The sequence below is a fragment of the Mercurialis annua genome, linkage group LG1-X (genome assembly GCF_937616625.2).
Source record: "Mercurialis annua linkage group LG1-X, ddMerAnnu1.2, whole genome shotgun sequence".
Classification (NCBI taxonomy): domain Eukaryota; kingdom Viridiplantae; phylum Streptophyta; class Magnoliopsida; order Malpighiales; family Euphorbiaceae; genus Mercurialis; species Mercurialis annua.
Window position 1 is genome coordinate 11,118,056 of NC_065570.1, and position 26,118 is coordinate 11,144,173.

General features: G+C 35.1%; 2 protein-coding genes and 1 non-coding gene across 6 annotated transcripts; 2 read left to right on the forward strand and 1 right to left on the reverse strand.

The window, feature by feature from the left end:
- Window positions 1–862: 862 nt before the first annotated feature.
- Window positions 863–934, reverse strand: TRNAH-AUG (transfer RNA histidin (anticodon AUG)). The gene has a single exon. It is a non-coding gene; the product is annotated as a tRNA-His (tRNA).
- Window positions 935–1,635: 701 nt separating this feature from the next.
- Window positions 1,636–3,932, forward strand: LOC126665957 (uncharacterized). Of its 2 annotated transcripts, none has more exons than XM_050358903.2 (5): window positions 1,636–2,124; window positions 2,609–2,774; window positions 2,895–3,094; window positions 3,179–3,355; window positions 3,589–3,932. In XM_050358903.2, exons 1-5 carry the CDS (start codon window positions 1,942–1,944, stop codon window positions 3,673–3,675), a joined length of 813 nt encoding a protein of 270 aa, XP_050214860.1. In that variant the 5' UTR covers window positions 1,636–1,941; the 3' UTR covers window positions 3,676–3,932. The 2 variants fall into 2 exon arrangements, with proteins under 2 accessions (XP_050214860.1, XP_050214859.1); XM_050358902.2 differs by having other exon boundaries at window positions 1,640–2,124; window positions 2,886–3,094.
- Window positions 3,933–14,214: 10,282 nt separating this feature from the next.
- On the forward strand, window positions 14,215–26,088 carry LOC126683540 (kinetochore-associated protein KNL-2 homolog). Of its 3 annotated transcripts, none has more exons than XM_050379418.2 (10): window positions 14,215–14,324; window positions 14,415–14,500; window positions 14,604–14,751; window positions 15,801–16,682; window positions 17,077–18,027; window positions 18,931–18,994; window positions 19,280–19,338; window positions 24,994–25,043; window positions 25,324–25,366; window positions 25,728–26,088. In XM_050379418.2, the coding sequence occupies exons 1-10, from the start codon at window positions 14,292–14,294 to the stop codon at window positions 25,794–25,796; spliced, it is 2,385 nt and encodes a 794-aa protein (XP_050235375.1). In that variant the 5' UTR covers window positions 14,215–14,291; the 3' UTR covers window positions 25,797–26,088. The 3 variants fall into 3 exon arrangements, with proteins under 3 accessions (XP_050235375.1, XP_050235377.1, XP_050235378.1); XM_050379420.2 differs by having other exon boundaries at window positions 24,999–25,043; XM_050379421.2 differs by lacking the exon at window positions 24,994–25,043.
- Window positions 26,089–26,118: the final 30 nt, after the last annotated feature.

The following is a 26,118-nucleotide window of genomic DNA, read 5'->3' on the forward strand; positions in this document are numbered from 1 at the left end:
TTCTGTAAATATAACTTTAATGTTTTAAAGTATATATGTTTTACGCTTGCTGCGTTATATAGTATTGTGACTGCCAGAGGATATGTGTGCCTGGCATGTGTGCTTCTGCATGACACGTGTTTATGTATGTCATGCATGATGTTTACATTTCGCGAAAAATTATTTTACGTTTTTAGGCTTGCTACGGGTTTCGGAGCAACCACTCCCATTCCCTAGCGCCGGTCTCGGCCCTGAGATTGGGTCGTGACAATACATCAGTCCAATTTCATCATCAACTCAATTAAAAAAGCAATCCCTTGAAATACTCTCACTCTCTTACCCTAAAATGTTAATTTATCCTCAATTTAATCCTACTAAATTAACATTCAAGTTAATTCAGCAGTAGCATCATGTTAGAGCTAAAAAAAATTATATGATAAACACAGAGACTTGCCTGAGTCGTCGAGCTGCCCCAAGACATCGACGAGGCCAACCACGGCAACACCTTCCAAAGGAGTTTCAGAATCATCTTATATCAGAGCTCTATAAAAACCTCTGGATCGACCAAATTCGTACTCATTTCTTATCTGAAACTTCGCCAACGACAAATCCACCACTGATGCATCTGTTTCCTTTAAACATAGAGAAAGAAGAACTAGAAGGGGAGAATCAACCACCAGAAGCAACAATAATATGAAAATTCCAAGCACAATCACAAGCTCTAATATTAATAAAAGGATTAATCGTAAAAAAGAAGGAAAAAAGATGAAATATGGAAACTATAAACTTTCTGTCGTATTTTTGCAAGAAAGGAAGTCGCGTGGTATATGTGAGAATATTTAGGCCTTTTGAGATGCTGGGCCTAATTTCCACAAAGTTAATATGTGGCTGCTGGGATTCGAGCCCAGGTCTCCACGGCCATAACGTGGAATTCTTACCACTAAACTACAGCCACAATTTGCTTTCTCATAATAATAAATATGTTAAATTACAAACTAATTATATCGACAAAATTCACTATCCTTATATAATCATAAGCACAAATATTGGAGTTCACAAAAATTGGATGACAACCCCATTTGAATGGAATCTGGTGCAAGTATTTTCACCCAATTTAAGAAAACAATTTCAAAATTTCATATAGTAAATTTGTTTCTTAAAAAAACCTCAAGGACTTTATTGTACTTTGCCTCCTCTCAGGCAAATTCTTCTGAAAAGATAAACCCATTTGGATTTGCCTTCTCAGACGAACCTCGTCTTTTCAAACGAACCTCGTCTTTTCAAACGAACCTCTAAAATATCTGTTCAAAGACGAGACGAAACTCAAATAAATACATCTGTTCGCTAAACGGATCTGTTCGACGAGGGCAATTATGGGAGGCTGTTAGAGTGGAGGAGGAAGGGCAGCGGTCGATAGTCGGAATGGAGCGAAAATAGCAATTAAAATAGAGGGATGAATTAATCGATTTCACATAATTGAGGGGTGATGTCTCACTTTCTTTGGGTATTTTTGACAGATTTTGTGAAAGTGTGGATTGGTTTGATTCACTCTCACGAAGTTGGGCCATTTTGATCTTTCGTGCCAAATACAGGGTGAATTGATCCTTTGTTCTATACTCCTTCAACATCCGACGCTGAACAAAATAGATAAAAAAAAGAAAAAAAAAACTACCTGTCTGCGATTAACCATTTAACCTTATTAAAACCCTCACTTTCTTTCTTCCTCTTCTCCCTGCTATTTACTTTACCTGTCAAACCCTAGAGGATTTTTTAAAACCAAATAACACCATAACTGAAATTAAATTAAAAAAATGGTAATAAAATTGAACATAATTTAATTTCTGTAATTTAATTTCTGTGTTTGGTATTTTAGATCCCAGTTGAGTTTACTTTTCAGGGAAATAAATAAACAATCAATCAAAAGAAAAACCCTAGAATTGGGGTTTAAGGGTAAAGATAAAGATGTCAGCCGGAGTTTGTGGGAAGAGAGTTGGGTTTGAGGAATTATTTGGTTCTTCATCACCACCGTCCAAGAGATCCAGATGTTCTGGTTTCGGATCACCTACCCGATCCCCTGATCTCGGGTCTGGATCCGATGATACCCTTTTCACTTTGCTACAAATGTTCCCTTCTTTGGATCCTCAGGTGCATTTTTCATTGAATTTTGTTTGATCTTGGAATTTTTATAATCTTGATTGTTTGTAACTGGTGATAGCAAGTTTGCGTTTTTTTCATTTTTAATTCTCATGCAGTTCTTATGCTATTTTTAGATAGTTGGTGTCTAGGTAGTTAAGACACTACACTCGATCAACGTTTTCTGTTTTGTTTCGAAAACATGTCGGATACTTGGCGTTTTGGATATGAAGCTTCAATTTTAGCATGGGAAACCTTAAAATAACATTGTTTCGTGGTGTTTGTGCCCGAGTGTCCCGTGTCTGTGTTCGTGCTATCTAGGTTTGTATTAACATGCTTTATTGATAACATTATGTTTATTTTTGTTTAATGGTGATTTGAAGTTAGGTTTGTATAGCAATTTAGTGATATTACACTGCAAATGATGAACTTGGATTGGTTTTGAGCGTTAATTCGACTCAGTCAATTAATTTCTTGTTTTCATTTCTTTACTTAGTTGGTGAGAACTGCTCATAGGAACTACCACGATAAAATCGATGATGCCATCGACTCTTTAAAGAATGTTTCGTTTGGTGATGTTGCGGAAATAAATAAATTACAGAACTTTGAGTCTGCTGCAATTCGGAATTGTGATGCTGCTCCTGCTCCCACCGCAACCACATGTGAGTTTTTAGTGATGCATTTAGCAGTTTTGGTGATGTACATTGGATTGGCAATCTGTCTCTGGTTAGAATTGGACTCCTTACTCATGCTTCCCTTTTATGCAACTTCAGCCTTTTCAGGTATTCAAGTGACAGAACAAGAGGTCGAACATACGAAAGCTAGTGAGTTTGAAAATATGGTAGATGGCTCCAAATGGGTGGATTTGTTTGTGCAAGAAATGATGAATGCAACAGATCTTGATGATGCGAGGATGCGTACTGCTCAAATTTTAGAAGCTTTTGAAAGAAGTTTAACTGCTCATTCCCGTGCATCGGAGCAGGTAATCCGTTTTGTTCACTTGTAATGCATCCAATTGCTTACTAAATGACTTGTTCATTACCTTGAATGTGTCTCCGTGAAACAGGTGGAGCTTGCTTCACTCAAGGAACATCTGCAGAGTTTGTTAAATGACAACCAGATCTTGAAGAGAGCTGTTTACATCCAGCATGAACGTAATTTGGAGCAAGAAGAGAAGACAAAGGAAGTGCAAAACTTAAAGGTTCTGCTAAATCAGTACCACGAGCAAATCCGAAGCTTAGAGGTAATCTGCTTATCCTCCTTTTATATGTGTAATTAAGCTTGTTTGATTCTGATGTGGATTTAATTAACGAGGTTTGTCGTAAATAAAACTAGAAGTTCAATAACAATATAAGAAAGTACCCTTTTGTGAAGGGTTAAAATCGGGTCTAGCCGGGATGGTGTTGACGGTGTATATAGTAGAGAACTGGAGATGCTTGGTAGGAATCTGATGTGTTTTGCCTTATTACATTGCAGCTGAACAACTACGCCTTGAAACTGCATCTCCAAAGAGCACAACCGAATATTACATTTCACGGCCACTTCAATCCGGATTTATGTTAAGGTTACTTGAGTGGCATCACAAAACTTAATGTTTCTTACAAGTTACATATGATCATTTTTTTTGATTTCCTTTTAATTTCCCCCCAAAATTAGTGAGAGGTAATGATAAGTATAAAGATCTACACATGGATGTGCTAAAGTTTGAAGAGTATATGTATAACTCGGGCCAGCTAAACTTGGCTCTTGGCATGAATTTTCAATTTGAGTTGTAGTTTTCACCTGGAAGTAGGGTACTTATTTGGTTCCCAAGGTGTGTATTCCACCGTGTAAAGTGTAAAGTGTAAATTGTGGTATTTCTTGTTTTGAGATTTAGGTTATAAGAACACAGACCATTTTCTTTGTTCAAAATAGGAAAGCAGTAATAGTACGGGAGAGCATTAACAGCACCGGAGAGCTGTAACGTGCTGATTGGAATATATCAAATCCAGTTTTCTTAGCCATCAGAAGAAGAAAGATCACACCTATATGCTAGGCTAATTGAATTTTGAGGATTGAATCGAAACCGACAGTGGAAGTTGTTACCAGAGATCCCTGCATTTTAGGAGTTACTCAAAGCAACTTATATCAGAGATTGTAAGCTACCGCTAGTTAAAAAAGATGGATTTGAACACCTGAGGTTTTACAGTAATGAAAATGGTTAAAAGATTCAAGGTAGTAGATATGAATCATAGAAGTGGCCTATTAAAATGGAGGCAAAAGTTGCATACAAGCTTTTTAACTTTTGACCAAAAACTACTTGTGCATTTTAACTCCAATTTAGTTCAACTCAGTTCATAAGCCTTTTAAAATGGTACCACAGAATCTATTAGGCCGTTTATTTTGGTGGGATCCCAATCTATTAAGGGGCGATGACAAAAGTACCTAAAATTTTAAAAATATTTACAAAAGTACCAGTAAACTTTTTTTATTTACAAAAATACGATTGATTTAAAATTAATTACAAAAGTATCAAAAAATGAAAATTAATTACAAAAGTACGATTTGTATAATGTCGGTATAATTATGGTATAATTTTGGAATACTAAAACTATAAATCAGATAATTTAAAAATAATATTTGGTTTATTATTGGTATAATTTCAGTATATTTTCAGTATATCGATTATAAATTTTTATATATTTTTTCTAGTTGATAACATGTATATTTTTTTTTATATGTACTTTTCACTATAGTTGGTAATGAACTAGAGAATTTGTATATTGTTGGTATAATTTTAGTATATTGTTAGGTTAATATTTAGTATGCGATGTGGTGTAATGTTGATGTAATAATAAAATTTCAGTATATTTTGATGTGTACACTTTTGATATACTGTTGGTATAATTTTGGTATATTATTAATTTAATTTTTAGTATACGATTTGATGTAATTTTGGTAAATTTCCATTTAATATAATAAAATCTCAGTATGTATAATGTCGGTATAATTTTAGTATAATGTTGATATAATGTTAGTTTATTAGTATACTGACATTATACCCACAGTATACACCGTATGTTTGATATTATTTTTTATTTTTTTGTACTTTTGTAAATATTATCAATATTTTTGTAAATAAAAAAAGTCAACGTGTAGTTTTGTAATTATTTTCATTTTTTTTGGTAAATGGTGTAATTTCCTCATCTATTAAAGCTGCACCTTATTTCAGTAGTTATCACTCTCTTCTATAAGACTATCTTAATAACACTATCTCTTCCATAAATTTTCTTTTAAAATTGTAATTTGCAACCTTAATCAAAAAAATTGAATATCTGAGGAACTAATAGAAAAAAAAAGGTCTAACCATTTTTTAAATTTAAATCTTTGCATTTTATCAATTACGATCAAATCTTTTAGTTTTTATAATTATGTTCAATTTAATTTATTTATTTTTGCAATTATGACCAGAACTTTTAATTTTATTTTTTAAAACCAAACCTTTCAATTTTTTTATCAATTGCCACCGAACATTTATATTAACTCTTTTTAGAAGTTAGATAATTGTTTAAAATTTGGTCATAATTGATAGGAATACAAAGGTTTTGATTTAAAAAATGAAACTTAAAGTTTTGGTAATATTTACAAAAAAAGCTTTCAAATTGGACATAATTGTAAAAATTAAAAGGTTTGGTCGCAATTGATAAAAAATGTAAAAGTTTGGATTTAAAAAATAATTAGGCCAAAATATGATAATAATATTAGACTGACCGACTGAATTTATATAATATAAGAATTTAAAAATAATAGATAAATTTTAATTTATTGTTCTTGAATCGGACAAACCGGTCATTGAACTGGCTGGACCGCTGTGAAACCAGATGAAGAGAATTAGCGATGGAAAAATCCGTCGCTAAAATCCATTGCTAATTTTATTTTTCAAATTTTTAATTGAATCGGTTCAACCGACGGTTGAAATGGTGATACCAAAGGCTTTACCAGTTCAGCCACCAGTTTGATTTTTAAAACAATGTATATACCTTTAATTTAAAAGATATTATACATTATTCATAATTTAAAAAACTATATTATAATAGTAATAATGTAGACCAACTAGATTTATATAATATAAGAACTTAAAATAACAGACTAATTTTAATAAGTTTTTTTTTTGATAAATTAGAAAACATAAAAATCAATAACATTTTATAATATGATCAAAATAAAATTTTCAAATATTTAATTTTATAAAATAATATTTCATAATGAAATATTCTATTTAATATATAATTAAATGAACAAATTAATATTAAACTAAGAAATAAATATTATAAATTAAATAAATATTTTTATTGAAGGATAGTAAATATAATAATTAAATACAAATTTCATCAATTTTCATAATTACAAAATAATTAATAATAAATTTTCATATTTAATTTTTTTATTACATCCTAAACTCATTAAACCATTCCGAAAGTGCATATGAGCTTTTTCAATTTTTCTTTTTGCTAATTGAATCTTCAAGAAGAGCATTTAATCTTTTTAGTTTTTTTTTTCACTTAGTCCTTCGTATTTTACTTTTTTTTTTATCAAGCGTGGGACTTATTTGCACCTTTAAAAATATTAAGGATCTAAATAATTAAAAAAACTAAAAAAAAGATATGTGCTCTTTCTGAATGATTTTTTTAGAGAATTTTATATAACTATTGGAAAAAAATAATTACAAAAATGCTGGAACCAAAAAATAGCTTTTCAAAATACTGAAAAAATATTTATAAACTTATTGGATAAAAAGTAAAGAAAGCTTACAAAAAACACCATAACAATACCAAAGAACTCTTAAAATACACATGAGATTATTTTGGACAATCAAAGTGCCTTCGTCGAGGAGAGAATGTTGACCGATAATTTTATTATAGCTCATGAGATCGGCCATTATTCGAAGAGAAAGCGTCAAGGGAAATTGGGATTTGCTTCGCTTAAAGTGGATATAAGCAAAGCCTATGATACAGTAGAGTGCACTACATAAAATACAGCATTTTAGCGGCGGATTTTTCCGTCGCTAAAATGCCGTTTTCCGTCGCTAAACCGTTTAGCGACGGATTTGCCGACGGATACAATCTGTCAGCATATGTTGCGTCGCTAAACGGTTTAGCGACGTCCCAAACAATTTCGTCGCCATTTTGCGACGGACAAATGGAGACCGTCCGTCGCCAAACACGTCGCGGGGCGAACAGGGGACGCATTTGGCGACGGATATATCCGTCGCCAAATGGCGACGGATATGTTAGTGATATGCACTAGGTCAATCATGTTTGACCATGTTTTGACTTTATCATTTTATTATTTATTGATTGGCAGTTTTTATCATTTTATATTAATGATTAAAATACTTGAATGGTTAATTCTTTCTAAGGTCATCAAGTATGTGACTTGATAGTAGAACCCTTATGTTTAATAAAAGAATTATATATCATCTATCCCTAGTCTTAATACAACATTGAGACTAGTATGATGTTGACTGATGATTATGTTTTACTAATCATGTATATGAGATATTAAGTCAAATCATAGGTGCTATTTGAGAAATAAGGCGCTGGATGACCCACTGTGAGAATACTACATAGATCACTGTCATAAGTAATTCTCATTACAGTTCTATTAGTATAATCCTTTGACCTTGAAATCATCATGGCTTTCTACATAGCTATTTCATATTTTGATACAGTCTTACATTATCTTTAACAGGATAATTGAATAGATTATCATTGAATATGAAAGTAACTATGTGAGAAATGTGAGTGACTGAGAAGGAATTTGTCCCTCATTTATTTGAGTAAGATATCTATGGGCCCCTTGAAGAAGATAGACTGAAGAAAATGCATGGTCATGCTAATTGATAAGAAGTTATCATTTTCAGTCTACTTAGAGTCAAGAAACTAATGATTGAATATTATAAGGATGACATAACTATGCCTTATATTCATTCTAGATATCGAGAGACAAAGGGATTAAAATATTATTGTAAATGGTTAAATCGGATTATCGATGTTCATATAACTTGGGTAGTCATAATGTCTTGCTAGAGACCACTTATGACTTGTGGGCTGAAATAGGGATTTCGAGTCTACTGCCAACGTTATATGAACCTACAGGGTCGCACACTAAGGACAGGCCCAAAACAGTTATGGGTTGTACAAGCCCAATATAATTCGTAATATATATATTAATAAATATATATTAATTCTAAATTTAAGGATAAGTGTTTTCCTTAATTTATTATTTTTGGAAGATAATAAATATAGTAATTAATATATATGGATAATTATCATAAAGGAGTTTTTGATAAACATAAACTTGTAAAATTGCAATGAGATTGAAATTCGAATTTGTCTCAAACCCTAGTGTTGTTTATTACTATAAATACACATTAAGCAATTGGTTTGAGTATCACGAAATTCATTATTCACTAAATCACTAAAATTCGAAATTGCTTGTGAAGCAATAGTGCTAGCACACAAGCACTAGTTTTGGCTAAGGTCTGTTCGTGTGGATACTCGTAGAGGACGCGTTCTTTTGGAGGCGTTTCTGATCCGAGGCCAGGTATCACCAAAGTGAACTACCTCCTTCCTTCCTACATTGCTGTTGAATTCGACATACAAGTAAGTAATTATTCTGTTAATTCGAATTGCATGGATCTTGGTTTGGGTTTTTAGATAAATTTTTGAAATTCCGCTGCGTTATGAACCTATAAAACCCAACAGGATATGTCCGTCGCCAAATGGCGACGGATATATCTGTCGCCAAACGCCGTCGCCGTGTGGCGACGGATATAAAAACGGGTTACTTTTAGCGACGGATTAAAATCCGTCGCTAAACAACAAAATCCGTCGGTAAATGGAAACTATTTAGGCAGAATATTTCTGTTTTCCGGCTTTTTAATTAAATATAAACTCTGTTTAATAACGCACAAATTGGCAAAAAGATTAAAAAACACTGAAAATACTAAATAATATATATATATATATTAATATATAACGTACGATACATCAGAACTATATACAAAAACATCGCTACACTACAGTACTACAAGTCTGTGGTGTCGTCATCTGTGACACCGTCATCAGTAGCGGGTGGAGGTGGCGGTGGTGGAGGAGTGGGTAGCACATCTCCCTGGGCTCGCTGCTGCATCTACTGCATCGCCGCTGCAACCGCAATCTGGATCTGATCACGGATCGTATCCACGAACTGAGCGATGAGATCTGTACGGAATCTCTCATCGGCGGCTGGCGACACGGTCTTAGAGGAGCTTCCGGGTCGTCTACTAGAAGCACCCCGCTGAGAGGCAACGAACTCAGAACCAACTGAGCCTAATCCGTAGACACGCCGCTTCTTCACCCCCTCAACAGCGAGATAAATCTGGTCTGGGTCCACTGGGGTAGATGCAATACTCCCCTTGGCTGAATGGGATTAAGCTTATTTATCGATGCTTAGCCTCAGTTTGTTATACTAAGGTTTAGGGGTGAGCAATAACCGAACAAAATCAAAAAATCAAACCGAACCGAATCGAATTTTGTTGTTTGGTTCGATTTTCGGTGAAAACGGTTTGGTTCAGTTTCTACTTTAGGTAAAGTTTGGTGTTTTGTGTTCGGTTTGGTTTGGGTGTTTTGAAAACTGAACCGACCGAAAAACCGAATTAACCGAATTTTAATATAAAATGTATATATTTTTAAAAAATAATATCCATATATACTTATATTAATACTTTTTTTTGTCTTTATATCTTAATTATTGTTGATGTATGAGTTAATAATCGTTATTTAAATATATATGTTAGTTTAGACTCTAATTATTTAAGTAGAGCGACAAAATCATATGTATATATACTTTTTAAAAAAACAAGTAATATTGGAGGTTTTTGTTTTATTATGGTATAATGTGTGTGTAGTTTGAATTTATGGACTTCACTTTAACTTTTTATTAAAAATTATGGACTTTATTTTAATTTATTAAAAATTATAGACTTTACTTTAACTTTCTTTTGTGGGCTTTTAAAAACCCAAACCGATAAAAATTATGGAAACCGAACCGATCAAAGTTCTTCGGTAAAAAAATTTTTGGTGTTTGGCTAAATAAAGAACAGTTTGAATTGGGATTTTCTAAAACCGAAAACCCAAAAAAACCGAAAAAAATTCTAACTGAACCGAACCGACCGATGCTCACCCCCTACTAAGGTTGGTAGGGGTGAGCATGGTTCGTTTCAGTTTGATTTGGTTTAATAATATTCAAAACCAAATCAAACTATATTTTGAGGGAAAAAATAAAAACCAAATTGCACCAAATATTTATATAAAATTTCGGTTCGGTGAACCAAACTTTAACATCGGTTTAGGTTTGGTTTGGTTAATATAAATTTAGATAAAAATTATATATAATAATTAAAATAATATATAATAATTTATACTTATATATGTATTACTTTATATATTTTATTTTAATATATGTATATATACACACATATTGTATTTATAATATAAATATTTAAATAAGTAAATTATATATTTATTTATACATATATATGTATATATAATATTATTTTAAAGTTCGGTTAATCAATAATAAAAAGCAAACCAAAACCAAAAACCATACTTTTTTTATAATTTGAAACCAAATCAATTTATTTTAACCAAACCAAACCAATCCATTTTAATCAAACTAAAATAAATTTTGGATTGGATCAGATTAATGGTGGTTCGGTTTTCGCTTACCCCTAAAGGTTGGTGATTTTTGCTTATCGGAGCCAATTGTTCCTTAGAGAGGTTTGTCAAGGAGATCTGTTATTATTCTTGATTTGTGCTGAGGGGCTCAGCTCTATACTAAATGATATGACTCTTAGAGATCGACTTCATGGTTGTGTGATTAGTAGGTCGGGCCCGGTAATCAACCATGTTTTTTTCGCCGATGACTACTATTTTTCTTTAAAGCAGTTGTAGAGGAAGTTGATGTCAAATTAAGAATATCTTAAGGGATTACGGTTTAGCATCTAGTCAAGTGGTAAATTATCATAAAACCAATATTCAGTTTAGTGTTAATAACGAATCTGGGCAGCAGAGATTACTCACTGAAGCATTTAGGAGTCTCAGAGGTTGTGTATCAAGGTGCGTTCCTCGGCCTCCCGTCCTTAATCTCTCTGGAATAAGCGTGAGATTTTCAAGTTTATTAAGGAGCGTGTTTGGCAAAAGATTCGGGGATGGAGATACAAGTCATTATCTCCAGGGGAAAGGTAGTGCTCCTTAAAACAGTAGCTCAAGCTATGCCTAATCATATTATGAGTGTGCTCCTTATCCCGTTAAACCTTTGTGCCGAGTTCCCCTAAGAGTTTCGGCGGAATGGGTTTTAAAAATTTACATCATTTTCAATCTCGCCATGTTTGCCCGTCAAGCTCGGCGTCTTTTAAACCATAACAATACCCTCAGCTTTAAAGTTTCATCGGCAAAGTATTTTTTCCGGAAATTTTGTCGAAGCTTCTTTGGGAAGTAATCCGAATTTCGTATGGAGAAGTATTTTCTCATCGAGGGATCTCATGCGTAAATGAGTTCGTCGTATTATTGGCCTTGGCATAAACACCAATATTTGGTCGGATCCCTGGTTAATTGATGGTGATAACAAGTTTCTTACTTCATTAGCTCTAGATGGGTTGATTTCGACCATGGTGGATCAGTTGTTTGTTCCTCAATCTAAGTAGCGGGATTTAGATATTCTGAAGGATTTATTCTCTAGAGAAGAAGGGGATCGTATTCTGAAAGTCTCTCTTTTCAGGTCTGGAAATGAAGATAGCTGACCGTGGACATATGAGAAGCGAGGTAACTATTCTGTCAAGAGCGGTTATTATTTAGTTCATGGCGAGATAGCGGGAAGCCCTCATCCGGTTTGGAAGTTATTTTGGAAAGTTAATGTTCCTGTCAAGGTGAGGAATTTCTTGTGGCGTGCTTGTCACTGCTATCTTCCAACTATGACTGCTTTGAACTTCAAAAGAGGCATGTTGATTTGACGTGTGAATGTGCAATGGAGAGATGGAAACCGTTGAACATGTCCACTTCCATTGCCATCTTGCCTGAGTTTTTGGAGAAGATTGAAGTTTGATGTCAGCAGTGTGGCGGAGATGGATGTTAAGACTCAACTCGGTCATTTATTCTCAGGCATGTAAGAGGAAGATAAGAGCTTACTGGATATGGTTTGTTGGCATCTGTGGTTGCATCAGAATGGGGTGATTTCATAACTTATGGTGTTCTACAGATTTTATAGTTAATTCAGTAAGCCATGACTTTGAGTGAAATGGAAGTTTGCTAATAGTCTTAGTGGAACGCAAGCCTTAGCTGGGACTGATAGAGAGGATGGCATGGCAGTTTGGGTTGCTCCGTTAGCTGGTTAGATCAAAGTGAACGTGGACGCAACTGTTTTTCCGGAATCAAATGGTATTAGGTTAGCTTGCATTGGCAGAGATTCAACTGGACGTTTAGTTCGAGCTCGTTTGATTAAGCATCAAAGGACCTATTCCACTAGAATGGTAGAGATCATGGCCATTAAAGAGGTTATTAGTTGAATTCATGGCGAGTCATATATTATTTTGGAGTCAAACGCTTTGGATGTAATTATGAATCTTCAATTACCTTTGGAGTCGGGGTTAGACGTTCTTATTGATGAATGCTTATTATTAGTGAAGCAATTAGTCAGTTTTCGTTTTGTTTTTGTAAGACGATCTACGAATGGTGCAGCGCATTCTTTAGCGCAAGCTTCCCGTTTTATACCAGATTAGCAGGATTGGTATAATAACTTTTCGACGTATCTCGCTCATGTAATTGCTTCCGATTTGAATCAATAAGATTCTTTGTTATTCTAAAAAACACACCTTAAATAGACTAATCAACAAAAAACAACACTAGTCAACAGTTGCATACCACGTGTTGACTATATGTTGCTAGACAATTTTCAGCCAAAAGTTAGCGTGCGATCAGTGAATTCTCAATGGGTATTATTGTGTTTTTTTTGTATATTATTTTTATAAATAAAAATCAAAAATATTGAAAATGTCAAATACAAATTTGAAGTATAATGTTTAGCATTAAACTATTACTTATTTTAGTGTGATTTTATATTCATTATTTTGACACTATTTTTACATGATGAAGTTACTATTTTTAACAATTATATTATATATTTTTCTTTTGAAACATTAACGATAATGATAATTTACAATCAAATAAAATGTATTGGTTTAAAATTATACTATCTCTATAGTATATAGAACTAAAAGGACGACAAATCAATATCTTATGCTATTATATAGATATTTTATGGAAAGTGGATAATGTAACTATTATATTTTTTTACTAAAACACATGTTATTTATATATAATTATTTAATAGTTTATTAAATTATCAATAAATATTAAAATTAAATAAGTTTTTTTGGCAACAGTTCACTTGTACATTTTTATTGGCTTTTCTATAGTTACTTTATTTTGTTTATTTTATCTATGCTGCTGTTAGATGAAAATGATTTCTTCTAATGGTGAAAAATGGATAAAATAAATTTTAAATTTGTTAAAATTAATAAAGTAACTATAGAAGATGTATTGGCAAATTGGCAGAATTTTTTTTATCTTGGCAGGAGTTTGTCTTTTTCAATAGTGGCCGAAGCATTGAGATTTCAAACGTTGATGGAGGAGTTATTATTCGTAGTCTATCATCATTTCATGATATTGGAAGTTCTTCTTTTAATGATTATAGAATTATTTGGGTGATAGCTTTTCTTAATACGTTGTTACTATAATTGGGTGGTACATTCGGTGGCCAAAAAAACCCTTAGCGATGACTGCATTTGCAGCTCTCATCATTTGATTTTGAAATGGCTGATTTGATAGTGTCGAGCGGTCGTTTCATTGATGTATCTTTTTATATTTCATTTAATGAAATTTAATCTATGACAAAAAAAAACTATTAATATAAATGAAATTTAAAACAAGCTGAATGATTTATCTTTTTTTTTTTTTAAATTTTCTTCTGTCTTTATCAAGAATAATTACAAAATATTAGATTTTCCCAGACGAAATTTTTCAAAATACCAAACCGTGCTAAGCCTCTGTAGTACCACTATACTCTGCTATAGTCTGTCTACCGAATATTCTCCGGCAACAATGGATTCCGATACTTCTTATTTTCAAAAAACGGTTAAAATTCCCTCCTCCTTTCAACTTCTTCCTCTCCCGCATTTTTTATATACTGATTATCCATTAATCAACTTTTCTGTTCACTAACAGGTGACGCTTCGAGACTGGTGGTTAGTAATATCCGACGGTGACAAATTCAAAAAGGGCCTTGCTGTTTCCGGTTTTACTTGTACAGGGTATAATTCAGTTAACACTGCTAGGGTTAATAATTTGGATCTTTTCTAGGGTTTCGTTTGATTGATTGGTGATTTAGTTTTTATTTTTGAATTTATTTGTCAGGAAAAAACAAGCAATGCGTGTGTTTCATTCTGCGGCTATTACTAAAAGATTTGATGCTTTTACTGTTGAGACGGCTGATGGTATAATTGTTGTTTTTCAAGGCTTTATTAATAAGCTGCGAACTGCCGAAAATGGATTTTCGTCTGAGGTAATTTTGATTGGGATTTCTCCCTTTTTAATTATTGTTTTAGACATTTAGGTGTTTTTTATTTGAACGCGATGTCTGCTTCAGTGTTGGTAAAGTATTTTAAATTTGTGAGAATTTATATCTCTTGAGTTGTACTTATTTGGCCTAATGGTTTCAAAAAGCCAAACCTATTAAACTTTTTTGAAATATATTCAAAGTTGTAAATCTATCCATTTTTGCCTACAATAGAAATTAAATGTGTGAAGTTTTTTTTATTTAAAATTAAAAAGAAAAAGAATTGTCGATTGAGATGTCACATGGTTCACATAGATCAACTTTAAATATTATGAAATCGATTTTGAAAAATGGGATATATTTCTAACGAAGTAGCCAAATTGGGATAGATTTATAACTTTTTAAAAGTTTGGATAGATTTCCAAAAAATTCAAAAGGTATGGCTTTTTAATAGCCAATTCTCCTTGCATCTGGAAAGATTAACCTAGTGTTATAATCTAGGTAGCACGTACACTTCATTCAATCAACATGTCCCGTTTCGGAAACGTTCTGGACACTAACCTTCATTTTGTACATAGAAAACCTTAAAACATAATGTTTTTGACAGAAATGAGATCTTGCCGTAAATAACATGATTTATTTAATTGAAGTCTTGGACATGATATATTTCTAATAAGGTTATGTTTTTCTTCTGCACAACGGTGATGTATTTGCTCCATTTGAGATTTTAATGCCTGTAATCTGTATAGTATTTCTTAAAGCAGTTGATATCGTAATTTGTACTATTCATTATACACATGGCCAATTGCCGATGGTTACATTTTTTCGTTAAATGATGAGATTTTTAAGTTAAATTATTGTTTCTTGAGTAACTGCATATAGAGGAATTTTTTTCTACTTTGGAATAAATAAATTCCTTGTGATATTTGATTTGGTTGAAAAGCATGTTTGATGATTACCTGGGTGTTCGTTGCATGGTTACTGAGCAGTGGTCAATTTTTGGATTTCTGATTGAAGTTTCTGTTGATATGTATTTTTGTTGTTGTTATAAACAGGTTTTCAAGCACTTCTTGTTTGGATTTCCACCTTGTTGGGAAGAATGTGCTGGCAAATGGGCCAAACAAGCCAGAGCAGAAGAAAATGATGTTGGTAATATAGAAAATAATGCAACAGAGAACCGTCAACCCTCATCAAGTTCTCCTAAATATGCTGATAGTTTAATGAAGGATAAGGGAGTGGTGGAAGTAGGATCTTCGAGCAATCATGCAGTAGAACCTTCTGAGAGGTCAGATGATCATGAAAGCAACAAGAAAAGCAAGGAGTCCATTGAAAAATCAATAAATGAACAGTCAGCTTTTGTAACAAGTGTCATCATTGAGAATGATGCATCAAAAGAAAGTTTAATACTTGAGAGTGCTGATATGAGGAATCCTGATGCCTCCATTCAGTCAAAAAAATCAGAAAAGATGAGAAAACAAATTCAGGGAAACAAGCGCGACCTAATTTGTGAACTTACAAATGTTTCAACTGCTTCTTTATCTCAAGATCCTAAGGCTGTATTAGGATGTGTTAATGAGGAAGAAGTAGGATGTGATGACTCTGTACTGACACCTACTGTCGGAGATTCTGGTACTTTAGAACAATGTTTGTTTAGTTCTGAGGATACTGCAGTGCAGGCTGTCATAGGAATGAATGATGTCACTCAATCTCCAATAAAAAGGAGATCAGAGGATGCAATTCCCAGTAATTCTGATTGCCGAAGACGAAGCAGGCGCATGGCGAATTTGAATAACAGCAAGAACCACAAACCTGTGTCTGGATGTTCTGTGAAGCACCAGAAAAATGATCCGACTCCAGACCTTATCAACCGCCAACAGAAAAGAAGACTGAAGAACTGTTCCCATCCAACTCTTGAGGAAGAACCCGAATCGCCACAGGTTATTCTAAAAACTGCAAGAAGGTCAACAATTTTATTAGAGAAATCAGAATTTTTGTTGATATCGTGATTTGAGTATTTCTTAAATTAGCTGATATCGTGAATCAATGCTATACATTATTCACATTGCCAATTGCTGATAGGTACCTTTTCTTCGTTAAATTAGGAGATTTTCTAGTTAAATTTTTGTTTCTTAAGTAGTTGAATATAGAGGAAATTCTTTCTAGTTTAAGATTCATGGACTAAATAAATTCCTAGTGATATTTAGTTTGGTTGAGAACATGTTTTGGTGATTGCATGGGTATTGTTTGCATGATTACTGAGCAGCGTTTTATTGTTTGATTTCTGATTGAAGGTTCTGTTGATATGTGCATTTGTTTTTTTGTTATAAACAGGTTTTCAATAATTTCTTGTTTGGATTTCCACCTTGTGGGGAAGAAGGTGCTGGGAAATGGGTTAAACAAGCCAGAACAAAAGAAAATGATATCGGTAATGTAGAGAATAATACAACAGAGAACCTTCAATCTTTATCAAGTTGTCCTAAAAATGCTGATAGTTTAATGGAGGATAACGGAGTGGTAAAAGTAGGACCTTCGAGCAATCATGCAGTAGAATCTTCTGAGAGGTTAGATGATTATGAAAGCAACAAGAAAAGCAAGGAGTCCATTGAAAAGTCAAGAAATGAACAGTCAGCTCCTTTAACAAGTGTCGCCATCGAGAATGATACATTAAAAGAAGGTTCATTACATGAAAATGCTGATATGAGCAATCCTAATGCCTCCATTCAGTCAAAGAAATCCGAGAAGATGATAAAGCAAATTCAGGGAAACAAGTACGAGATAATTTGTGGACTTACAAATGTTTCAACTGCTTCTTTGTCTCAAGATCCTAGGGCTGTATTAGGATGTGTTAATGAGGAAGAAGTAAGATGTGATAATTCTGTACTATCACCTACTGTTGCAGAAATGAATGATGTTACCCAATCTGCAATAAAAAGGAGATCAGAGGATGCTATTCCCAGTAATTCTGATTGCCTAAGGCGGAGCAGGCGCATGGCGAATTTGAATAACAGCAAGAACCATGAACCTGTGTCTGGATGCTCTTTGAAGCACAAAAAAGATGAGGCTACACCAGACCTTATCAACCACCTGCAGAAAAGAGGATTGAAGAATTGTTCCCGTCCAAGTCTTGGAAAAGAACCTGAATCGCCACAGGTTATTCTTAAAACTGCGAGAAGGTCAACAATTATGTCTGAGAATTGCAGGAAAAAAGTTGAACAATTATCAGTCAAGCGAGGAGGTTTGTCCGTAGAGAAAACCAGAAGGAAGAGTATTCATGATGCTCATGTAAGCTCTTTTATTTTTAATTTTTGCATTAATTATTTTAATTATGTGCAACTGTGACTGAATTCATTTGCATGCCTATTCTTTCTATTCGCTTCATTCTACTTTTTGATGTCAAAAGGCACTTCTGGATATGATTCTGATATCAGAGCTGTATATGCATTTTCAGCTTTTTCCGTTTGGTTTATCCAGTGTTCTTTTGATTGATATGCGCAAATTGGAGCCCTTAATCACTACATTATCTTAACAATGATTATGTCTGGCTCATGTAGTGCATGAATGTATAAAAAATACAAGATATATTATATGTAGGAAACTAGATTGACCTGTTTTATATAGACATTTAGTTACCCTAATGGATAATTCTTCAGAATATGACCAAGGATCATATATAAATTTGCTATACATCCCGTTATAGTTGCGGCCATTTTTATTTAGTGATTTTCTTTGCCGTATCAGTTCTTTTTATTGGGAGTCATGAAGGAAAATTGATTGCAGATTTGTTTAGTTCTAAACCTGACAACAGAAATGTACCAGTTCTTGCTTCTAACATGATGATGAGTGGAAACTATGACTTCCATGAGCTGATAAATTTCCTTGAAACATACTGACATCTTATACCTGTGCTGTGAGAAAATAACTTTCCTCTATGGGTCACTTTTCAGCATTCATGCCTTCTTTCTATAATTTAGTGAAGCTTGTGAAAAGTTCTATATTGCCACCCTTTTTCACAATTTGCTGCAAGTGTAGTTATGCATAACACAAAATAGTAAGCGCTGTCTAATTAGTGGTTTTCATTATCGTTGTTCTTTCTTGAAATTTACTTAGCTGGTTACCTATCTGCCACAAATTATTTTTGCACATGTTGTATGCTATCCTCTTATGTGTTTTCCTTTTCTTACTCAGAAAAGCACAGATGAAAAGATTTTTCTCTCTCCTGAATCCTTGAATCTTAAAAGATCTAGATCAGGTGAGGTTCTGTTTTATATCTTAATGCAGAAGCCTTTCTGTAAGTTAACTTGTAAATTATTTTAGTTAAATAAAATTTTGTTCTGATACGAAATATCTGTGTGTGGATGGGTGGTGAATTTCTTGAATTCCTGGTTTTTTCTTTTCAAGTGACTATTTTAAAGCTTGTTTGCAAAAAACCATTTCAAGAAGAGGAGTGACTAATATTTCTTCTCTTGGCTATACGTGTTCTCAATGCTTAATGACATTTCTATTAATTAACAGTTCCACTTTGACTAATTTGCAGGGAGATTACTATTACCTACTCTGGATTTCTGGCGCAACCAAATTCCATTATATGATGCGGTTAGTTATGCTTCTGTCACATTCACAAATTGTTGATTGCGGTTGCACGACTGAGTTCATAGTACAGGGAATTTACAAAAAAATGTTGCATATGTTTCGTTTTTAGACAACCTTCATAGTTTTACTCAAAATGTTTAAAAGCACCTGCATGATTTTATTTGAAAATTGACTCCAACACAGTAGGTTGCATTTGATCCACTTTAGTTGAATATAATCTGCGAGAGTTTTCCGATTGAAGTTTTTGAGAATGACTTGCTGCATGCGATTCATTTAGGTAAAATCCTAAATGTTTGAATTCTTGTCTTTTTAAAGCTGGCAAGTGTTAGGACCAGTTGATATGGATCGTGTCACAGGGCGATGACCTTCTGTTGAAGGTGGTCCTGTCCTTGATTTATTGCGTTTTCGAGCTATGATGATTATCGGAGCTCAATCGGAGAGCTGCCTATCCGGGAACTCGTTAAAAGAGAGTTGCCTATCTCTGATTGTTTAGAATTTTAGATACTTTATTAATAAGCTGAAACAGCTATTTAAATAGTACAATTAGTCTTGGGTAGCAAGACTCCTAATAGAATTAGGAAACATAATACTAAATAAGAAAGATTCCTAATTAGAATAGGACTAGGAAACATAATACTACTAAATAAGAAACCAACTAAATAGGAAAGATAATAACTGGCTGTCAGTTAGGCATCTTAAACGTCAATTGCTAGATTCTTCTTTTTCATGTTTCTGGAATATGTCTTGCCATAGAAGGAGTCCGTAACATCACTCCCCTCCTCCAAAACGAGCTTGCCCTCAAGCTCGAAGGACGGGTACAGCTCTTTAAATGCTGCCAAGTCCTCCCAAGTTGCGTCTGATGGTAATTGTCCAGCCCATTGTATCAAAATTTCCCAACGTCCTCGATTCAATCTAGAGCGAACAACAGCAGTAGGGGTGGGAATAATTTGACCATCCATAATAGGTGGTAATTCTGGAACGTTAGTAGGAGGGTCCCCATGGAATGCTTTTAACAAAGAAACATGAAAGACATTATGAATTTTAGCACCTGTAGGCAGTAACAACTTATAAGCCACAAGACCAACGCGTTCAAGAACTTGAAATGGTCCATAGTAGCGAGGAGATAATTTGTTGAAAGCCTTTCTAGAAATGGTCAGCTGTCGATGGGGATGAAGTTTCAGCCAAACCCAATCTCCAATGTTGAAACAAACATCACGATGGTGATTGTCATAATACTGTTTCATTCTGTTTTGAGCTTATACGAGCTTATCTCTAGCTTCGGCAAGGAGCTGATCTCGTTCCATTAAGGATTGAGTGGCTGCCTCAACTTTAGTTGATCCTGGTAAGTAAGATAATAAGCTGGGTGGGTCACGACCATATACAATACGAAAGGGAGTGGATTGAAGGGAAGTATGATAAGAAGTGTTGTAGCAATATTCTGCCCAAGGCACCCATCGTACCCAAGTTTTTGGGTGCTCTCCGACTAAACAGCGTAAGTACATATCAATGGTACGATTGACCACTTCAGTCTGGCCATCTGACTGAGGATGATAAGCAGAAGAGAGAGCTAATTTAGTACCACTGAGTTTGAAGAGTTCTTGCCAAAATCGAGACGTAAAAATTGGGTCTCGGTCGCTGACGATGGATTCAGGTAAACCATGCAACCTGAAAATATTATCAAAGAAAACATGGGCAATACTGACAGCATTATATGGATGTGTTAGGGGGATAAAATGTGCTGCCTTGGAAAATCGATCCACCACCACATAAAGTACTGACTTTCCTTGAGAACGAGGAAGACCATCAATAAAATCCATAGAGATATCAGCCCACACGTGCTGCGGAATGGGTAAAGGTTGCAAGAGGCCGGCAGGGTGCAGGTGCTCAGTTTTATTACGCTGGCAGACCTGACAACTTTGAATAAAATCCTTTGTTGCTGATTTCATACCCTTCCAATAAAAGTCTGCTTTGAGTCGCCAAAGAGTTTTCTGGAGTCCTTCATGTGCGCTACCATGAATGCCCGCCATAATAGTTGAAACTAGCGGAGAAGTGGGTAACAAAAACACTCGATTTTTATAAAAAATAAGACCATTTTTAACAAACCAGTGATTGTCAGCTTTACCATCATAAATACGCTGCCTTAGTGCTGCTAACGTAGTATCTTCATCAATTTCTGTGCGGATGGCGTCAAACCAGTTAACATGAGGTGTTGAAATTGCACACAAAACTCCTTCCTCTTCATCACGCCGTGAGAGTGCGTCAGCTGCTTTATTAAGGGATCCTGGTCGATAGCATACTGAAAAATCAAAACCCAAGAGCTTACTAACCCAATGTTGCTGCGGAGAAGTGGTAAGCTTTTGCTCGAGGAGATACTTAAGACTATAATGGTCAGTCTTAATAAGAAAATGATGCCCCCATAAGTAAGGTCTCCAGTGTTGTACTGCTTTGGCTAACCCGATCAGTTCCCTTTCATATGCCGGTAGCTTAAGGTGTTGGTTTGCCAATTTTCTGCTAAAGAAAGCAATTGGGTGTTCTTCTTGTTGCAACACAGCACCTATTCCCTTGCCCGAAGCATCACATTCCACCACAAAATTCTTAGAAAAATCGGGCAATTGGAGTACTGGAGCGGCTGCCAAGGCTTGTTGAAGTGTTGAAAAGGCAGCAGCTGCTTCATCATTCCAAGTGAAGGCGTTGCGCTTGAGCAAGTTAGTTAAAGGGGCAGCTATCTCGCCATAATTTTTGATAAATTTGCGATAGTAACCTGCCAAACCCAAGAAGCCTCGTAACCCTCTAGTTGACTGTGGTGTAGGCCAGTCTACTACGGCTTGAACTTTACTGATGTCTGCTGAAACTCCTGCACCAGTTACAACATGTCCCAAAGATGCAACTTGGGTTTCCCCGAAAGAACATTTAGACCTCTTAACATACAATGAATTAGAGCGTAATAAATCAAATACAATTCGAATGTGGTGAAGATGCTCTACCCAAGTTTTGCTATAAATAAGGATATCATCAAAGAAAACTAGAACGAACTTACGGAGATGAGGTTGGAAAACGCTATTCATCAAAGATTGAAAGGTGGAGGGTGCATTAGTTAAACCAAAGGGCATCACCAAGAATTCAAAGTGCCCATGGTGAGTGCGAAAAGCAGTCTTCGCAATGTCTCTTGCATCCATGCGGATTTGGAAATAACCCGAACGAAGATCTAGTTTAGTGAAATATTTAGCTCCGTGAAGTTCATCGAGCAACTCATCAACTACTGGAATAGGAAACTTGTCCTTGACTGTCTTCTCATTAAGCTCACGATAATCAATGCAAAACCGCCATGTTCCATCATGCTTCTTAACTAATAGTACTGGCGAAGAAAAAGGAGATTGACTAGGTCGAATAATACCTTGAGTTAACATGGCTTCACACTGCTTTTCTATTTCGTCTTTTTGCAAGAAAGGGTACCTATAAGGTCTGACCACAACCGGGGCTGTTCCAGGTAGAAGTTCAATGTGGTGATCGCATTCACGTCGTGGTGGCAGGGCTGATGGTTCAGCAAATAGATCGTGATAATCAATTAATAACTTGTCCAGCAACGCTTGAGGTGGCAATTGGGCGTGTATGGCATGTAAACGGAGAGCGTCAGTTCCTTGTTCCCCACGCCATTCTACTCTTTTTGCCCCTAGTTGAAATGTCATTGTAAGTGCAGAAAAGTCCCATAGTATGCGCCCCAATGTTCGTAACCACCGAACTCCTAGAACAACATCAAATCCATCCAAGGGAATTATATATAAATCAACAACAAATGGGTTTGAATCGACCTGAAGCTTAGTGTTCTCGCAAATCCCCGGGCTTGGCACCCTTTCACCATTGGCCACCGCAACTTGTAGACCATCCTTTTGTTTTATAGGCAGTCCAAGACGTGAGGCCGTGGTTTCGCTTATAAAATTATGCGTGCTCCCTGAGTCAACCAGAATTAAAATCTTTATACCTGCTAACTGTGCACTGACTTGCATGGTTTGAGTGTTCTGAGTTCCAGTTAAGGCATGAAGAGAAATTTCAGGATCTATAGCATTGTTGTCGTGAAAATCAGCGGTTGTATCTTCCTCTTGCGAGGCAATCTCAATGCAAAACAACCTTTTACATTGATGTCCCGATGTAAACAATTCGTCACAATTGTAACAAAGACCTTTGGCTCTCCTCTCTGCCATCTCTGCTCTACTGAGTCGTTTGACAAAAGGAGGAGGCATTGAAGCAGCCCCAATTGTCGTCGTTTTTGCAGCAGCTGCCATTTTTGCAGCTGCCCAAGATTTTCGATTATCATGCCCCTTTTCCAGCTGTAAACGTCTCTCGAAAGCTCGAGCGAGACTCATAGCTTCCTCCAAATTTTCTGGTTTCGCCAACTCCACGTCAATCTGCAACCTTTCTGATAACCCAGCCATCATTATTGCCATTTGATGTTCTGGAATGAGAGAATCAGTCCTGGCTAACAGGCCCTGAAATTTTTCAAGATATTCTTCCACCGTCCCAGTTTGTCGAAGTGAGATTAATTCTCCTACTGGGTTACTATGAACAGGTGGACCAAACCGCATATTGCAAAATTTTTTGAAAGCTTCCCATGTCAGGTGCGGGTTTGTTTTTTCTAAATGAACAAACCAGAGCTGGGCAGCCCCTACGAGATGAAACGAAGCCAATCCAATCCATTCGTCTCGTGGGTTTTTTTGGTGAGCAAAGAATTGCTCGCAACGCGTAAGCCAGCCTAGAGGGTCTTCCTTGCCATTGTAGGTGGGAAATTCCAGCTTTGTATAGCGTGGAACAGCCCCGCTTTTTCCTTCGTTGTTATATGAATTCTCAATCTGTCTGGTACCCTTGATCTGACTGCCACTATCTTCCGTGTCCTTTCCTTTGCTTAACCTTTCTCCATTCTGCTGAGACATGGCCTCAACACGAGCAGAGAGCGCTGCCTGGTCTGTTGATAGTTTCCGCATCATCTCCAAGAGTAATTCCATCGGAGCTTGTGCATCCCCCATGACTGTTGGCTCTGATACCAAATTGTTAGGACCAGTTGATATGGATCGTGTCACAGGGCGATGACCTTCTGTTGAAGGTGGTCCTGTCCTTGATTTATTGCGTTTTCGAGCTATGATGATTATCGGAGCTCAATCGGAGAGCTGCCTATCCGGGAACTCGTTAAAAGAGAGTTGCCTATCTCTGATTGTTTAGAATTTTAGATACTTTATTAATAAGCTGAAACAGCTATTTAAATAGTACAATTAGTCTTGGGTAGCAAGACTCCTAATAGAATTAGGAAACATAATACTAAATAAGAAAGATTCCTAATAAGAATAGGACTAGGAAACATAATACTACTAAATAAGAAACCAACTAAATAGGAAAGATAATAACCGGCTGTCAGTTAGGCATCTTAAACGTCAATTGCTAGATTCTTCTTTTTCATGTTTCTGGAATATGTCTTGCCATAGAAGGAGTCCGTAACAGCAAGTATTGAATCTGAGAATCATTGTGAGGGGGAGTGCATATGTTAAAGCTTCTTCAAATTGTAAGAAGGATACAATAGAACTTTGGCCAGTTGTACTTGTATGCGTCCTTTTACATGATTGAACTATATGAGGTGATTGTTTATGTTCCGAGTGTTCGTCTTTTTTAAAGACCAGGGGACAAGGAGGACAACCTGCTCAACACACAGAGTGGAGTCTTATGTATATTTCACTCAGATTCATGTGCTTTAACTATCAGCTTTTTGTATCCCTGCCTGAGTAACGTTCTTCTAACATTTTATATCAGCTTGGAGGCATAAAATTGCATTTCCCTTTTCATATGCTTCAGTTATCTTATATTACGCCAGTCTCTCTTCATACATCTTAGATGTATATTCATATGATTCTTTTTTGAAAAGTTTTGGGATCTTATTGAAAAATTATTTGGAAATCCACATCCAAATGTTCTGTCTCCAACAATTTTAATGCTCCTCTATTTCAGGATCGTAATATCTCTGGAATTCTGGAAGAAAAACCATCTAGAGGTATGCCTTCCTTGAACTCCTTATTTGAATTATGAGTTGGTACATTTTGTGTGGATTCAAATGAAATAATAGATCACTCTAGTGATGATACCACTAGTTTAGATACAAAAACAGAGCATCTAGTGATGAAAATTAATACTTTCGATTGCTCAACCAGCTTATATTATTTGACCAGGTCCCAAACTGTATCTACATTGTGTATCTCAATTCACCATATTTCTTATGTTCCATTTTATCATGATTTGCTGTTTTTCTTTTCAAGTTACGTAACGTATGGTGTTATATGAATGGCTTTTGTTAGTATCGAATTTTGAATGGTTTATACATGGTAGTAATGACATGACCAAGTTTATTTCACCAGGGAGTAAATCCGAGCCTCAGAAGAAGCAAAAGCGAAGATGATAATTCACACAACCGCCGATTACAGTAGCCCTTGGGATCAGTGTGGTCACCTTGTACCTGGTTGCAAATTTTGTTTTGACAAGGGAGAAGCTGGGGGGGATGATAATGGACATACAAATCATGGGAATTGCAATATGGGTTTTTTCTGCCTTAAAATACTCTCGTAATTAGCTATGTAATTAATTATAGGCTACTTAAGTTGGGCCAATGTTTGCTGTTGTAGTAGTAGTTATCTATGTAAATGTAGGCTAATCAAGTTGGCCGATCTTTTGTTTTTGTAGCAACTCTTTCTAAAATAGAGTTATTTTCTTTCTAACAAATATTTTTATCTAAAAAAATTCTGTAAAAGA

What these genes read in the sequence shown, in the direction of transcription:
- LOC126665957 (XM_050358902.2), top strand. Translation starts at nt 1,942, where the DNA reads ATGTCAGCCGGAGTTTGTGGGAAGAGAGTTGGGTTTGAGGAATTATTT. An exon ending in TCCCTTCTTTGGATCCTCAG is followed by an intron (nt 2,125 to 2,608) that starts GTGCATTTTTCA and finishes TTCTTTACTTAG; the next exon opens with TTGGTGAGAACTGCTCATAG. An exon ending in TGCTCCCACCGCAACCACAT is followed by an intron (nt 2,775 to 2,885) that starts GTGAGTTTTTAG and finishes ATGCAACTTCAG; the next exon opens with CCTTTTCAGGTATTCAAGTG.
- LOC126683540 (XM_050379418.2), top strand. Translation starts at nt 14,292, where the DNA reads ATGGATTCCGATACTTCTTATTTTCAAAAAACG. An exon ending in AAAATGGATTTTCGTCTGAG is followed by an intron (nt 14,752 to 15,800) that starts GTAATTTTGATT and finishes TGTTATAAACAG; the next exon opens with GTTTTCAAGCACTTCTTGTT. An exon ending in AAATTCCATTATATGATGCG is followed by an intron (nt 19,339 to 24,993) that starts GTTAGTTATGCT and finishes TCTTTTTTAAAG; the next exon opens with ACCAGGGGACAAGGAGGACA.